This window comes from Procambarus clarkii, chromosome 78 (genome assembly GCF_040958095.1).
Source record: "Procambarus clarkii isolate CNS0578487 chromosome 78, FALCON_Pclarkii_2.0, whole genome shotgun sequence".
NCBI classification, from domain to species: Eukaryota; Metazoa; Arthropoda; class Malacostraca; order Decapoda; family Cambaridae; genus Procambarus; species Procambarus clarkii.
The window spans coordinates 10959978-10976583 of record NC_091227.1 but is presented as its reverse complement, the minus strand read 5'-3'; the positions used below and the strand labels follow the sequence as shown (position 1 = coordinate 10976583).

Genomic DNA, 16606 nt, shown 5'->3' with positions numbered 1-16606 from the left:
TAAATCGTCAGTTGTATCTTCTGATTTTTGTCTGCAAAACAAAACTATATATTTATGCAACTGACGATCACAAAACACTGATCATATTTTATGCGGAAAATCCACAGAGAAATATGAAATGAGGTGAACGTTTCGGCTTGTTAAAGCCTTTGTCAACACCAGACTGACTAAAGGAGAAGGGAGAAGGGGGAGGATATATAGGCCGACACCTGACCATCCCATCCCTAGGGAAAGAATTAACCAGAAACAGGTATAGCTTAGCTTAAAATGGTCAAAGAGGATTAAGCGGTCAGAGAATAAGGATGAAAGATTAAAGAAAAGCCTCATGAACACACAATATATGAATATAAAATTATAATGAGACATTGTAAGCCTCTCTATCAGAGTTTTTTCTTAAACTGTTGTGCAATATTATAACTTAAAAATGGATCAAGTTTGTACATTCCAGTACTAACATTAAGAAGATTTGGACACTGATTTGACTGATTAGAGCAGGCTCAATTAAATTCCGTTCCACGAAATCCCCACAATTGGTAATGCTTTTTGCCCCATTCCAGTTAATATTGTGATCGCATAAACTCGTATGTAGATACAATGCATTAGACGTTTGGGCAGTTCTAATACTATAAGCATGTTGTGACAACCGCAATTGTAAGGACTTTCCTGTTTGTCCAAGGTACACAGAATCACAATCATTGCAGGGAATCGAATACACGCAACCTGCTGTATCAGGGGAGTTCAAGACACGTTCACCTCATTTCATATTTCTCTGTGGATTTTCCGCATATATATTTATATATTTTCACACACATTTATATCAGTGTGAATGGTTACATCGGCCAGAGAAGGAAAATGACTTACTATGCACCTCATGTAACATAAATATGCAATAAGAACTGAACAGGAGTCGAATGTAATATTTCTGCATATTAATTTTGCCAGTCATGCCATAAATGGATACACAGAAAGGTGATTTGCCTTCAACATTGGTTTCCTTGAGAGAGAAATTTTATAGTGTTCACCCTCATAGTTCAAGTCATTCTCAACATAAATGATGGAATGCACAAGATCGACCAAAGTTTTTCAAGCAAAAGTTCTGGATGTACAAATTGCCTGAAGTTCTTCAATGTCTCGTTAAAGGTGTTTGCTCCATCTTCTTTATGCCACAGTTCTTACCTTTCTGGTGTATGAATATGTTCCTGTATGACTGTATTTGTACTCCTATATTTGTAAACTATTTAGAGCGTCTTGGTATGATACACAATAGCTATCTGTTATGTTGACTTCAGTAGAAATTGCTAATATATTCTTAGTGATTCTGTTATAGCTGTGTCATCTTGGGCCCTGTAATTCTGGGCTTTGGTTGTTATTCAGGCATTATAGGAGATGTTTACCACTCAGTAAGTCCCTAATAATCGGCTAATGTTTGTCAATATTTCTGTTTTTACTTTCATTCATTTCTGTCGTTTGAATTCGGTAACATTTGAGACCGTTTCCATTGTTTCCTCTCTCTGATTTACCCATCTATTCTGTTTACTTTCGCATTGTTTTGCTTAAATTTCTCCTATGTCTTAAACTTCTGTTTATTATTTATCTTTATTAGTTTATCTAAATATATTCTATCTGTTTTTCCAACCTCTTACTTCAACCTCTCTTCCTGTGTCTAATATATCTCCATTTACTCTATCTCGTGCTGACATCCGCTCGATGCTCCCCATCTTCATGACCTTCTTCCCCACTCTTCTTCTTCTTAAGCTTACCTGTCTTGCTGCCTCTTATTTTCTCATCTCTGATGAAAGGTGTAGTTGCGAAGGTATGCTCAGATAAGGACATTTCTTCCGTTTATAGTGGAAGAAACCTATAAAGCCCTACATAGCCCCTCACTATGCTCTAGTTGCCCTTGGGAGGTGGTGATCTTTGGGGGATTTAAATACTCCGAAATTACAATCTCTTTTAAGGGTCTGAGCTGTGGTGCCGTGGGTTAAAGGCGTACCAGTTATGCCAGTTGCTGTAAGGCTTCTGTGCTGGCTAGGGTTCGAATCTCCTGATGGGAAAGTGTTCTAAGGTTGCATAACTTTTCTTGCGTGTTTAGGAAATTTGTGCATATATATATATATATATATATATATATATATGTGAGAGAGAGAGAGAGAGAGAGAGGCATGTGCTGCTATAGTGTCTATTGTTGTTTCTGTGTATCTGTAACCCAACTCCTTGAGAAAGCTCCGTGCACCTTCACCTCGAGGACTAAGAGTCTTACATTCTCAGCTCCTACAGAAACAATGTTGTACTAGTGATGTAGTGAGCTGGTTCACGGTCATGGCTTGTTGTGTGTTAAAGCGGTAGCCACACCAGCTCTTGTAGCCACACTCGCAGGTGTTGTCTGACACATGTGTTCCGTCCACCTCTCCTTCATAACACACCCGTTGTTCCCATACCTGGTATCACTCCCACGAGCGCTCCTGGTACCTGCTTACCTTCGTCAACACCACGCGTTAAGAAGTTACAGGCTGTGATGTATCGGTTACATGTTTACTTCTAATACTTGTAATAAAAAACGGGATAAAGAAGTTTACTTTTTCTCAAGCGCTGACTATTAAAACTCGACGATGGTTTACTGAATACCATTGTAAAGTGATGTTTACCGGACTGACGCTCACGAAGCCCTTGCGCCACGGAGACCCACAAGCACCTCCCTCTGAAGGCACACATGAAGCCAAAATAGACCAATTTGCTCAAACACGTTAAGAACCCTATAACTTGAACTGTATTGGGTGGTCAAGGTGCAGATGAAGCAGCCTCGAGTGGGTCGCGAGCGGCATGTGTAAGGGCGAGGGACCACACATTTCTCACCCTCCTGTTAAACGCTTCAAAGAAAAAAACAAACACAGTACAAATAACAACTATTACAACTTGGTTAAAAACAATTAATAAAACACATGAATTTCAATTGACATTAACTCTCTACAAAGAGTTAAAATGATAAACCCAAAAATGTCACCATGAACGGCTGTATAGCGGAGTAGTCTACACTGGCTGAGAGCGGCACGTCCACGTGTGGGTATTTCCAACCTCTCCTTCCTGTGGTGTTTTTGTTGTTGTGGCCCCTCTCTCACACACCTGGCAGTGGTTGTGGCCTCTCTCACACACCTGGCAGTGGTAGTGGCCTCTCTCACACACCTGGCAGTGGTTGTGGTCTCTCTCCCACACCTGGCAGTGGTAGTGGCCTCTCTCACACATCTGGCAGTGGTTGTGATCTCTCTCACACACCTGGCAGTAGTTGTGGCCTCTCTCACACACCTGGCAGTGGTTGTGGCCTCGCCCCCACACCTGGCAGTGGTTGTGGCCTCTCTCACACACCTGGCAGTAGTTGTGGCCTCTCTCACACACCTGGCAGTGGTTGTGGCCTCGCCCCCACACCTGACAGTGGTTGTGGTCTCTCTCACACACCTGGCAGTGGTTGTGGCCTCTCTCACACACCTGGCAGTAGTTGTGGCCTCTCTCACACACCTGGCAGTGGTTGTGGCCTCTCTCACACACCTGGCAGTGGTTGTGGCCTCTCTCACACACCTGGCAGTGGTTGTGGTCTCTCTCACACACCTGGCAGTGGTTGTGGCCTCTCTCACACACCTGGCAGTGGTTGTGGCCTCTCTCACACACCTGGCAGTGGTTGTGGTCTCTCTCACACACCTGCCAGTGGTTGTGGCCTCTCTCACACACCTGGCAGTGGTTGTGGCCTCTCTCACACACCTGGCAGTGGTTGTGGCCTCTCTCACACACCTGCCAGTGGTTGTGGTCTCTCTCACACACCTGGCAGTGGTTGTGGCCTCTCTCACACACCTGGCAGTGGTTGTGGCCTCTCTCACACACCTGCCAGTGGTTGTGGTCTCTCTCACACACCTGGCAGTGGTTGTGGTCTCTCTCACACACCTGGCAGTGGTTGTGGTCTCTCTCACACACCTGGCAGTGGTTGTGGCCTCTCTCACACACCTGGCAGTGGTTGTGGTCTCTCTCACACACCTGGCAGTGGTAGTGGCCTCTCTCACACACCTGGAACTGGTTGTGGCCTCGCTCCCACACCTGGAACTGGTTGTGGCCTCTCTCTCGCTCCCACACCTGGAACTGGTTGTGGCCTCTCTCACACACCTGGCAGTGGTTGTGGCCTCTCTCACACACCTGGCAGTGGTTGAAGCCTCTCTCACACATATTTTATTTATTTATTTATTTATTTATTTATTTATTTATTTATTTATATACTAGAAGGTACATTGGGTTTATGAGAGAACATAGCACTGGTGTTATTACTTACTTATAAAGCCACTGGCACGCATAGCGTTTCGGGCAGGTCCTTAATCTAACATAATTTTTAAGTAGGTAATTTCTAACAAAATTGAAAAAAATGTTAACAGGTTCATCATAAGAAAAGTTGACAAAGATTAGTAGGTACATTATAATAAAATATGAGGGTTATAAACTGGTACATTGTAGCATAATGTGAGGATTATTTAAAGGTATAATGAAGTAAAATATGCGTTTAATATAACAACTGCGATATAAGGTGATAACAATGATTACAATGGTAAAGTTGTATGACTTAGGTACATATATTGGGGGATTGGGTAGCACTAGATACAGTGCGAGTTGAAAGCACAAGGTAGGAAACTATGAAGATGAAATTAGGGACTTTTCAGATTTATTTTTAAATAAAGCAAAAGTTGGGCAGCTGTTCAATTCGTTAGGGAGTGAGTTCCATAGACTAGGTTCATTTATTTGCATGGAGCGTTTACACAGAATAAGTTTGACTCTGGGAATATCAAAGAGATATTTATTTCTGTTGTGGTGATTATGGGTTCTATTACATCTGTCCAGGAAGAATTTCAGATCAGGGTTTGTATTTAAGAACAGCTAGGGTTTTGTAAATGTAAATGTCACAAGAGATTGTGTGGATTGAGTTCATGTTTAACATGTTTAGGCATTTAAACAACGGGGCTCAGTGTTGTCTGAAAGCAGAGTTTGTTATTGTTCTGATAGCAGATTTTTGCTGGGTGATGATGGGCTTCAGGTAGTTTGTAGTGGTAGACCCCCATGCACAGATACCATATGTAAGATAGGGATAGATTAGCGCGTAGTATAGTGAGAGGAGAGCAGAGTTTGGAACATAATATCTGATTTTAGAGAGTATACCAACCGTTTTTGAGACTTTCTTAGTTATGTGTTGCATGTGGGGTGCTGAAGTTGAGTCTCTTGTCTAGGAATAGGCCAAGGAAGTTTCCATCATTTTTATTGCTGATGTTAACATTGTCTATCTGAAGCTGACTTGCATTTGTTGATTTCCTTACCAATAAGATGTAGTAGGTGTTTTCTACGTTTAGTGTGAGTTTGTTGGTTGACATCCGCAAGTGGACTTTTTTAAATTAATTATTTACAACATTATTTAATATGTGTGGGTTGTGGTCTGAGTAAACGAGGGTAGTATCATCAGCAAACAATGTAGGTTTAAGCATGTTAGAGACATTAGGGAGATCATTGATGTATATAAGAAACAGGAGAGGTCCTAGGATGCTGCCCTGTGGCATCCCTACGGTTAATGGTAGAGTAGGAGAGGTTACGTCATTGATGGCTACATATTGGTGTCTGTCACTAAGATAGGATCGGATATAGTTCAGGGCAAGGCCTCGGATTCCATAATGCTGGAGTTTAAGTAAGAGGTATTTATAGTTAACAGAATCAAAGGTCATTCTCAGGTTAATGAAGAGTCCAATTGGAAACTAATTTTTTGAAACTGAAACTTAATGTAACTCCTTGTAGCCTCGCACACCTCACACACCTGGCGCTGCTGTTTTGGTCTTTTTTTGACCTTAAATACCAGATAAAACTATTTTTCTTAGTAATATTTCTTGTGAACAAACTCACAAGGGCCGTGATGAGGATTCGAACCTGTGCACTGAGTGTTCCCAGACGGGATCTGGCCAATTGCACCACGTCAACGTTCGCTGCACGTAGGTTCGAATCCTCATAAGCGTCCTTGTGAATTTGTTCGTTGATATATATCTCGTTATTGGTATTTGTGTGTAATATTTTTTGTATCAATATTGCGTTAGCGCCTGCCAGTACTCTCCTGGGAATGGTGTCACCTGCCAGTACTCTCCTGGGAATGGTGTCACCTGCCAGTACACTCCTGGGAATGGTGTCACCTGCCAGTACTCTCCTGGGAATGGTGTCACCTGCCAGTACTCTCCTGGGAATGGTGTCACCTGCCAGTACTCTCCTGGGAATGGTGTCACCTGCCAGTACTCTCCTGGGAATGGTGTCACCTGCCAGTACTCTCCTGGGAATGGTGTCACCTGCCAGTACACTCCTGGGAATGGTGTCACCTGCCAGTACTCTCCTGGGAATGGTGTCACCTGCCAGTACTCTCCTGGGAATGGTGTCACCTGCCAGTACTCTCCTGGGAATGGTGTCACCTGCTAGTACTCTCCTGGGAATGGTGTCACCTGCCAGTACTCTCCTGGGAATGGTGTCACCTGCTAGTACTCTCCTGGGAATGGTGTCACCTGCCAGTACTCTCCTGGGAATGGTGTCACCTGCCAGTACTCTCCTGGGAATGGTGTCACCTGCCAGTACACTCCTGGGAATGGTGTCACCTGCCAGTACACTCCTGGGAATGGTGTCACCTGCCAGTACTCTCCTGGGAATGGTGTCACCTGCCAGTACTCTCCTGGGAATGGTGTCATCTGCCAGTACACTCCTGGGAATGGTGTCACCTGCCAGTACTCTCCTGGGAATGGTGTCACCTGCCAGTACTCTCCTGGGAATGGTGTCACCTGCCAGTACTCTCCTGGGAATGGTGTCACCTGCCAGTACTCTCCTGGGAATGGTGTCACCTGCCAGTACTCTCCTGGGAATGGTGTCACCTGCCAGTACTCTCCTGGGAATGGTGTCACCTGCTAGTACTCTCCTGGGAATGGTGTCACCTGCCAGTACTCTCCTGGGAATGGTGTCACCTGCTAGTACTCTCCTGGGAATGGTGTCACCTGCCAGTACTCTCCTGGGAATGGTGTCACCTGCCAGTACTCTCCTGGGAATGGTGTCACCTGCCAGTACACTCCTGGGAATGGTGTCACCTGCCAGTACACTCCTGGGAATGGTGTCACCTGCCAGTACTCTCCTGGGAATGGTGTCACCTGCCAGTACTCTCCTGGGAATGGTGTCATCTGCCAGTACACTCCTGGGAATGGTGTCACCTGCCAGTACTCTCCTGGGAATGGTGTCACCTGCCAGTACTCTCCTGGGAATGGTGTCACCTGCCAGTACTCTCCTGGGAATGGTGTCACCTGCCAGTACTCTCCTGGGAATGGTGTCACCTGCCAGTACTCTCCTGGGAATGGTGTCACCTGCCAGTACTCTCCTGGGAATGGTGTCACCTGCCAGACCGCGAGAGACAGGAGGCTCCGGTCTCTTCAACATCTTAGACACGAAATGTTTGAATTAAACTGAATTTATAGAATGTAATAAGTGAGAACAATGTGATGTTCAATGTACAAACACACAGTTTAACAGACTCATAGCCTAACAAACACACACCCTGACAGACTCATAGCCTAACAAATACAGTCTAACAGACTCATAGCCTAACAAACACACAGTCTAACAGACTCATAGCCTAACAAACACACAGTCTAACAGACTCATAGCCTAGCAAACACACAGTCTAACAGACTCATAGCCTAACAAACACACACCCTAACAAACTCATAGCCTAACAAATACAGTCTAACAGACTCATAGCCTAACAAACACACAGTCTAACAGACTCATAGCCTAACAAACACACACCCTAACAAACTCATAGCCTAACAAATACAGTCTAACAGACTCATAGCCTAACAAATACAGTCTAACAGACTCATAGCCTAACAAACACACACCCTAACAAACTCATAGCCTAACAAATACAGTCTAACAGACTCATAGCCTAACAAACACAGTCTAACAGACTCATAGACTATATTGACTCGCAAGGTAGCAGAATTAACAAAAAATTGCGTGTTGGCCAATACTCACAAACCGGTATTTCCACCCACACTTGGATGCGCAACTCCGCCACACACAGTGCTCATAATGCCTCCTGACTGCGTAAAGTTGAGAAGAAAAAGCCTGAGTTCGAATCCCTTATATGAATTTCAATTGCTTTTGAAATCTGATAGATCATACCCAAGATGTATCTGCGCCGACGACATGGCGGTGAAGGCGGTAAGAATGTGTAGAACTGTGGTATGAACTCTCTGCCTTGGCGCTCCATAATAGTTCAAGAAGTAGAAAGTCCAAGAAGTAGCACGCGCGTGTCTTGAACATCTTCTTCCTTCTTCTTGTTCGTGGCCAGTTGGGTCATCAACCTCTTCAAGGGTGATTATTGTTGTTGTTTACCTGTGTGAGAGCAGGATGTGACGAGGCAGAGTATAGCTGGTTTTGTTTACAGTCGTCCCCGCGCCTTTCCGTGGGTTTTTCCCATTTTCATTAACCCTCGCCGCTGGAGAGGACAGATCTACGGATGTAAGGTCAAGGGTATACTGATTGTTCTACTACACAGAAGGTCGAGGGTATACTGATTGTTGTTCTTCGATACATGAGGCCGAGGGTACACTGATTGTTCTACTACACAGAAGGCCGATGGTACACTGATTGTTCTACTACACAGAAGGCCGATGGTATACTGATTGTTCTACTACACAGAAGGTCGAGGGTATACTGATTGTTCTACTACACAGAAGGTCGAGGGTATACTGATTGTTCTACTACACAGAAGGCCGATGGTATACTGATTGTTCTACTACACAGAAGGTCGAGGGTATACTGATTGTTCTACTACACAGAAGGCCGAGGGTACACTGATTGTTCTACTACACAGAAGGCCGATGGTATACTGATTGTTCTACTACACAGAAGGTCGAGGGTACACTGATTGTTCTACTACACAGAAGGTCGAGGGTATACTGATTGTTCTACTACACAGAAGGCCGAGGGTACACTGATTGTTCTACTACACAGAAGGCCGATGGTATACTGATTGTTCTACTACACAGAAGGTCGAGGGTACACTGGTTGTTCTACCACACAGAAGGCCAAGGGCAGTGATTGTTGCACGGTAGGATGCTAGAACGGATTAAAACAATGGTTTAAACAAGGAAAATAAAGGGTGCGCGTAAATGAGAGAGAATCTCTCAGGAAAAGTGTAGTGAGTGGAGTACCGCAAGGTTGCTCCTTCTCAAGCCCAACCTTTTGTGTTATATACGTCACCTATATAGTGTTAAAGTGTAAACAATTCCTGGCCCTTGTTACATAGGAGCCACATATTGCCAAGAAGACTGATCACATATTGGTCGGTGAGAACTTGTAAGCGAAGGGATGGGAAGGGAAGTATCAGGAGAAAGCGCCAAGCCATTACGACAATATAGCCCTTGGAAGGGATCAGGATAAGGTTTTGGGATGGGACGGGGGGAAGGAATGGTGCCCAAGCACTTGGACGATCGGGGATTGAACGCCGACCTGCATGTAGATCGGCGTTCAATCCCGAATTCAATCCTCCTGCTAGGAGGTCGCATGAAGCGAGACTGCATGAAGCGAGATCGTCGCTCTACCGTCCACCCCAAGCGAAGGAAACTTGGGAAAGATAGAACAGAAATTCAACAGAGAGACCCACACGACGACAAAACTAACGACAGAATCGCAAACAATAGTTAATTCACTTGTATTTGTCTAAGTAAATATGTGCCTTGCGGTGCATGTAGCCGTTGATGAAGAACACTTACAATAACTCTTATGAAGGCATGCTTAATACTCCTGAAGGCTCGTACTCTACTTTTCAAAACATTCACAAAATATTGTTAGAGAAAGAGATCTTCCAGGAACATTGGCTGAAGGATAGATAAAAGCTGTTCTTCCAGTGGTTGTCCGAAGCTTAGTATCTTTAGGGCATGACCTAAAGATACTAAGCTACTAGGGATACACCCTAGTAGCTTAGTATCTAGGCTACTAGCTACTAGCTTAGATATTAAGCTACTAGGGATACATCATGGGTAAAGTGCCAGGCAGAGAGGTGAGGTGGTTGATGAGTCAAGTGACTGTCTTTAGTGTGGGGAGAGGAAGGTCGTCCATTACCATCACCTGCTTCATAAACCAGAACAGTCTTGAGCTCCTGCTCCCCGGGGGCGTCCGGGGGTCCCGGGAAAACCCCAGAGGATAGACGATAATAATGAGAATGTTACAATGATTGAGATACTTTTTATGAAGATGTACACAGGATGAAACAGTGTAGTCAGGATGTATATTGTTGGTGACTCTGTGTGTGTGTGTGTGTGTGTGTGTGTGTGTGTGTGTGTGTGTGTGTGTGTGTGTGTGACTGTGTGTGTGCGTGTGTGACTGGGTGTGTGACTGTGTGTGTGTGTGTGTGTGTGTGTGTGTGTGTGTGTGTGTGTGTGTGTGTGTGTGTGTGTGTGTGTGTGTGTGTGTGTGTGTGTGTGCGCGTGTGTGACTGTGTGTGTGACTGTGTGTGTGAGTGTGTGTGACTGTGTGTGTGCGTGTGTGACTGTGTGTGTGCGTGTGTGACTGTGTGTGACTGTGTGTGTGACTGTGTGTGTGAGTGTGTGACTGTGTGTGTGTGTGTGTGTGTGTGTGTATGTGTGTGCGTGTGTGACTGTGTGTGTGACTGTGTGACTGTGTGTGTGCGTGTGTGACTGTGTGTGTGTGTGTGGGTGACTGTGTATTTACCTAGTTGTACTTAACTAGTTGTGCTTGCAGGGGTTGAGCTCTAGCACTTTGGTCCCGCCTCTCAACTGTCAATCAACTGGTAACTGTTGACTGACAGTTACCAAACACACACAGTCAACCCCACACACACGTGTGTGTGGGGAGGGGGGGGGGGTAACAGTGCGTTGGGTGTACTGTATTGAGTAGACTGTGTACTCACCTAGCTGGTGTACTGTGTTGAGTAGACTGTGTACTCACCTAGTGTACTCACCTAGCTGGTGTACTGTGTTGAGTAGACTGAATACTCACCTAGAGTACTCACCAAGCTGGTATACAGTAGGAACCCAGACACATCAAGTATCACGACAAGTCATTTATAATTAATTTATAACTAAAATAATGTATTTTGTTGTAACTTAAAGCAAACTTCTGATATAGAAAACATTTTAATTCTTAATTCCCCCAGCAGGAGGCGGCGGGAGCTGCACCTGTGTCCCCTTGGTCGTGTGCGTCGCTGAACTAAACCAGGTATTCTCATACTATGTATTATAATCACTCATCATTTCATTATAATTAACACCATATTACCAGTGAACAATGTTCTGCTTTCACCTGTTATCAGGATAATAATATTGCTACTGAGACCCTCAGGTTCCCTCCGGGAGGGTACTCTTAAACTACTAGTTTTTATATCTTTTAATATTATTGCCGTGAAATATTTTTGAAATATATAGTAAGTGTGTGTACGCATGCCAACAGCTGCAGCAGACCTGTACGACGACTGGGCGAGAACCTGGAGTCTGCTGTCCTGCCTCTGCTGGTATGTTGCTCCTCTCCTTGGCTACTAGTCTACTCCACGACGGTGAAGGCCACGTAGCTAGGGGGAGTGGGGGGGGGGTAGTGTGGATATTCTTAAGGGGGGAGGGTATAGTGGGGATATTCTTAGGGGGGGAGGGTATAGTGGGGATATTCTTAGGGGGGGAGGGTAGTGGGGATATTCTTATGGGGGGAGAGAGTAGTGGGGATATTCTTAGGGGGGGAGAGAGTAGTGGGGATATTCTTAGGGGGGGGAGAGAGTAGTGGGGATATTCTTAGGGGGGGAGAGAGTAGTGGGGATATTCTTAGGGGGGGAGAGAGTAGTGGGGATATTCTTAGGGGTGGAGAGAGTAGTGGGGATATTCTTAGGGGGGGAGAGAGTAGTGGGGATATTCTTAGGGGGGGAGAGAGTAGTGGGGATATTCTTAGGGGGGGAGAGAGTAGTGGGGATATTCTTAGGGGGGGAGAGAGTAGTGGGGATATTCTTAGGGGGGAGAGAGTAGTGGGGATATTCTTAGGGGGGGGGAGGGTAGTGGGGATATTCTTAGGGGGGGAGAGAGTAGTGGGGATATTCTTAGGGGGGGAGAGAGTAGTGGGGATATTCTTAGGGGGGAAGGTGGTGGGAAATCTCTACCACTGGGGTAAATAGCCCTGGCGGCCTTGAGTTTCAAAGTTGCCGACACGTTTTGGTGTGTGTTGTGTAGTAGGAACATAATGTTTAACTTCTCGCTCTTGTACTCACCTTATAACAATGACTAAGGTGAACAGTGAACAGTGAACAGTGTGTGAACAGTCAACGGTCCCTGGAGACCGTTCTTCGACTCATGGGGAAAATTATTCGTTAGGTAAACAAACTTGTAACACGAAAAGTTATCTTTTATATTATGACTTTTCTTGCCTAATGGCAAGCCGTAATTGTTATAACAAAGGACAAGATAGTATACTTGATATACCACTTGTGTATGGCCAGGGTATACTCAGCCTCGGGAAATATACTTATTTATAGTATTTTTTTAGAATACGTAAATGACATTGAATGACACGACATGACACGTAAATGACACATTAATTGACATGTAAATGACACGTAAATGACACATTAAATGACACATGACACGTAAATGACACATTAATTGACATGTAAATGACACGTAAATGACACATTAAATGACACATGACACGTAAATGACACATGACACGTAAATGACACATGACACGTAAATGACACATTAAATGACACGTAAATGACATTGAACAGGTAAATCACATTTTTCTTTTAACAAAGTTATCCACTGAATATTATCTGAGGAGAGTAGACATATAAGTGATATGTATGTAGTATACATGTTTGTGGTGGGCCGAGTATACATGTTTGTGGTGGGCCGAGTATACATGTTTGTGGTGGGGCCGAGTATACATGTTTGTGGTGGGCCGAGTATACATGTTCGTGGTGGGCCGAGTATACATGTTTGTGGTGGCCCGAGTATACATGTTTGTGGTGGGCCGAGTATACATGTTTGTGGTGGGCCGAGTATACATGTTTGTGGTGGGCCGAGTATACATGTTTGTGGTGGGCCGAGTATACATGTTTGTGGTGGGCCGAGTATACATGTTTGTGGTGGGCCGAGTATACATGTTTGTGGTGGGCCGAGTATACATGTTTGTGGTGGGCCGAGTATACATGTTTGTGGTGGGCCGAGTATACATGTTTGTGGTGGGCCGAGTATACATGTTTGTGGTGGGCCGAGTATACATGTTTGTGGTGGGCCGAGTATACATGTTTGTGGTGGGCCGAGTATACATGTTTGTGGTGGGGCCGAGTATACATGTTTGTGGTGGGCCGAGTATACATGTTCGTGGTGGGGCCGAGTATACATGTTTGTGGTGGGCCGAGTATACATGTTTGTGGTGGGCCGAGTATACATGTTCGTGGTGGGGCCGAGTATACATGTTTGTGGTGGGCCGAGTATACATGTTTGTGGTGGGCCGAGTATACATGTTTGTGGTGGGCCGAGTATACATGTTTGTGGTGGGGCCGAGTATACATGTTTGTGGTGGGCCGAGTATACATGTTTGTGGTGGGCCGAGTATACGTGTTCGTGGTGGGCCGAGTATACATGTTTGTGGTGGGGCCGAGTATACATGTTTGTGGTGGGCCGAGTATACATGTTTGTGGTGGGCCGAGTATACATGTTCGTGGTGGGGCCGAGTATACATGTTTGTGGTGGGGCCGAGTATACATGTTTGTGGTGGGCCGAGTATACATGTTCGTGGTGGGCCGAGTATACATGTTCGTGGTGGGGCCGAGTATACATGTTCGTGGTGGGGCCGAGTATACATGTTTGTAGTGGGGCCGAGTATACATGTTTGTGGTGGGCCGAGTATACATGTTTGTGGTGGGCCGAGTATACATGTTTGTGGTGGGGCCGAGTATACATGTTTGTGGTGGGCCGAGTATACATGTTTGTGGTGGGGCCGAGTATACATGTTTGTGGTGGGCCGAGTATACATGTTCGTGGTGGGGCCGAGTATACATGTTTGTAGTGAGCCGAGTATACATGTTCGTGGTGGGCCGAGTATACATGTTTGTGGTGGGCCGAGTATACATGTTCGTGGTGGGCCGAGTATACATGTTTGTAGTGAGCCGAGTATACATGTTCGTGGTGGGCCGAGTATACATGTTTGTAGTCAGCCGAGTATACATGTTCGTGGTGGGCCGAGTATACATGTTTGTGGTGGGCCGAGTATACATGTTTGTAGTGAGCCGAGTATACATGTTCGTGGTGGGCCGAGTATACATGTTTGTGGTGGGCCGAGTATACATGTTCGTGGTGGGCCGAGTATACATGTTTGCCCCACAGTCACTGGCACAGTGAGAGACACTGTCAGAGACTCCTTAACCACGTCGACAGTTAGTGGCATCATTAGTATGTGTAACTCCTCCAAAGCATCTCCAAAGGATACCTGATCAACCAGGCTGTGACTCATACGTCAGGCTGCGAGCAGCCGCGTCCAACAGCCTGGTTGATCAGTCCAGGAACCAGGAGGCCTGGTCGACGACCGGGCCGCGGGGACGCAAAGCCCCGGAAGCACCTCAAGGTAACCTCAAGGTAACCTCTTGTGTACCTTGTGTACACATTCTTATGAGTAAATTGTGAGTATTACCCAAGCATGGTTCTGAGAGCAGGAGAACTGTAAGTAGCGGCACAAGGGGGAGTGTTACATTACAGGAGACGGCTACGGTGACTCAAAAAGTTGAGATATAAGGTCAGGTCAACGGGTCACACCAACAGCTGTACTGTGCACTGAATAGTGAATTTTGGTAGAATTATTCATATATATATATATATATATATATATATATATATATAGGCAAGACAACAACATCTCTTTCTAGGCGTTTAACGATGCATAAGCAACAGGGCTCCATTAAGGAACATATAATCTCTTCCCATAACCAAACCATCGCCAGAGAAATCCTAGTAAACAACACAGAAATCATCGATAGATACAGCGATAGCAGGCGGCTTGACGTTTGCGAGGCACTACACATCAAGAAGTCAACACCTGCAATCAACAGCCAATTATTGCACAACTATATTCTACCCACCTCAAGACTCCGCTCCAATATAGAAGCATCAAGAAATATGGACCAATAGGCTTTCTACAAACACTTCTATTCAATACCCATTGTTTCTGTTCTGTCTTGTGTTGATACTTTTAATACCCTATTAATATCCCCTCCTGTTCTGTCTTGTGTTAATGCCACATCACCCTTCCCACCTCACTCAAATGTAGATATAAAATCAGAGATACGTTCTAATCAGTTGTGTATTTGTGAAGTCTTTGAAAATGTAATAAGTTTTACGAAACGCGCCCGTGTCGCGTCAGACTAGAAATAAAAATGAATTTTGGAGAAGTGATTTTTGATTTACCTCCAACAGTGAAGCGTAATGTACGAAAGATTGAGAAAATTCGTGTTAGAATTATTAATCTTACTTTTTCGGTCATATTTAATAATATATGTCTATATATATATATATATATATATATATATATATATATATATATATATATATATATATATATATATATATATATATATATATATATGCACCACAACCTTCACTCATAACACCTGCCCCCCCCCCCCCCCCCCCGCCTCACATATTGCCACATCTGGTTCCCCATGACCTCCGACGTGATCATCCCCCATCACCCCAGGGGAGGGGGTGATGGGGGCAGGGGAGGGGGTGATGGGGGGCAGGGGAGGGGGTGATAGGGGCAGGGGAGGAGGTGATGGGGGCTGGGGAGGGGGTGATGGGGCAAGATCATTACTCACCTGGTCTCTCATGACCATTACTCACCTTCTGGTCTCTCATGACCATTACTCACCTGGCCTCTCATGACCATTACTCACCTGGTCTCTCATGAACATTACTCACCCGGTCTCTCATGACCATTACTCACCTGGCCTCTCATGACCATTACTCACCTTCTGACCTTTCATGACCATTACTCACCTGGTCTCTCTTGACCATTACTCACCCGGTCTCTCATGACCATTACTCACCTGGCCTCTCATGACCATTACTCACCTGGTCTCTTATGACCATTACTCACCTGGTCTCTCATGACCATTACTCACCTGGTCTCTCATGACCATTACTCACCTTCTAGTCTCTCATGACCATTACTCACCTTCTGGTCTCTCATGACCATTACTCACCTGGCCTCTCATGACCATTACTCACCTTCTGGTCTCTCATGACCATTACTCACCTGGTCTCTCATGACCATTACTCACCTTCTGGTCTCTCATGACCATTACTCACCTTCTGGTCTCTCATGACCATTACTCACCTTCTGGTCTCTCATGACCATTACTCACCTTCTGGTCTCTCATGACCATTACTCACCTTCTGGTCTCTCATGACCATTACTCACCTGGTCTCTCTTGACCATTACTCACCCGGTCTCTCATGACCATTACTCACCTGGCCTCTCATGACCATTACTCACCTTCTGGTCTCTCATGACCATT

General features: G+C 45.1%; 1 protein-coding gene across 3 annotated transcripts in view; it reads left to right on the top strand.

Moving 5' to 3' along the window:
- The window catches only part of LOC123746142 (salivary peroxidase/catechol oxidase), an 83300-nt gene that overhangs the window by 21213 nt on the left and 45481 nt on the right, over window positions 1–16606 (top strand). For 2 of the 3 annotated variants that reach the window (XM_045727439.2, XM_069314063.1), the window contains exons 3-4: window positions 11213–11274; window positions 11506–11566. In XM_045727439.2, coding sequence (XP_045583395.2) covers window positions 11213–11274; window positions 11506–11566 — 123 coding nt within the window. The remainder of the gene's footprint in view (window positions 1–11212; window positions 11275–11505; window positions 11567–16606) is intronic. The other variant, XM_045727440.2, reaches the window with a different exon arrangement.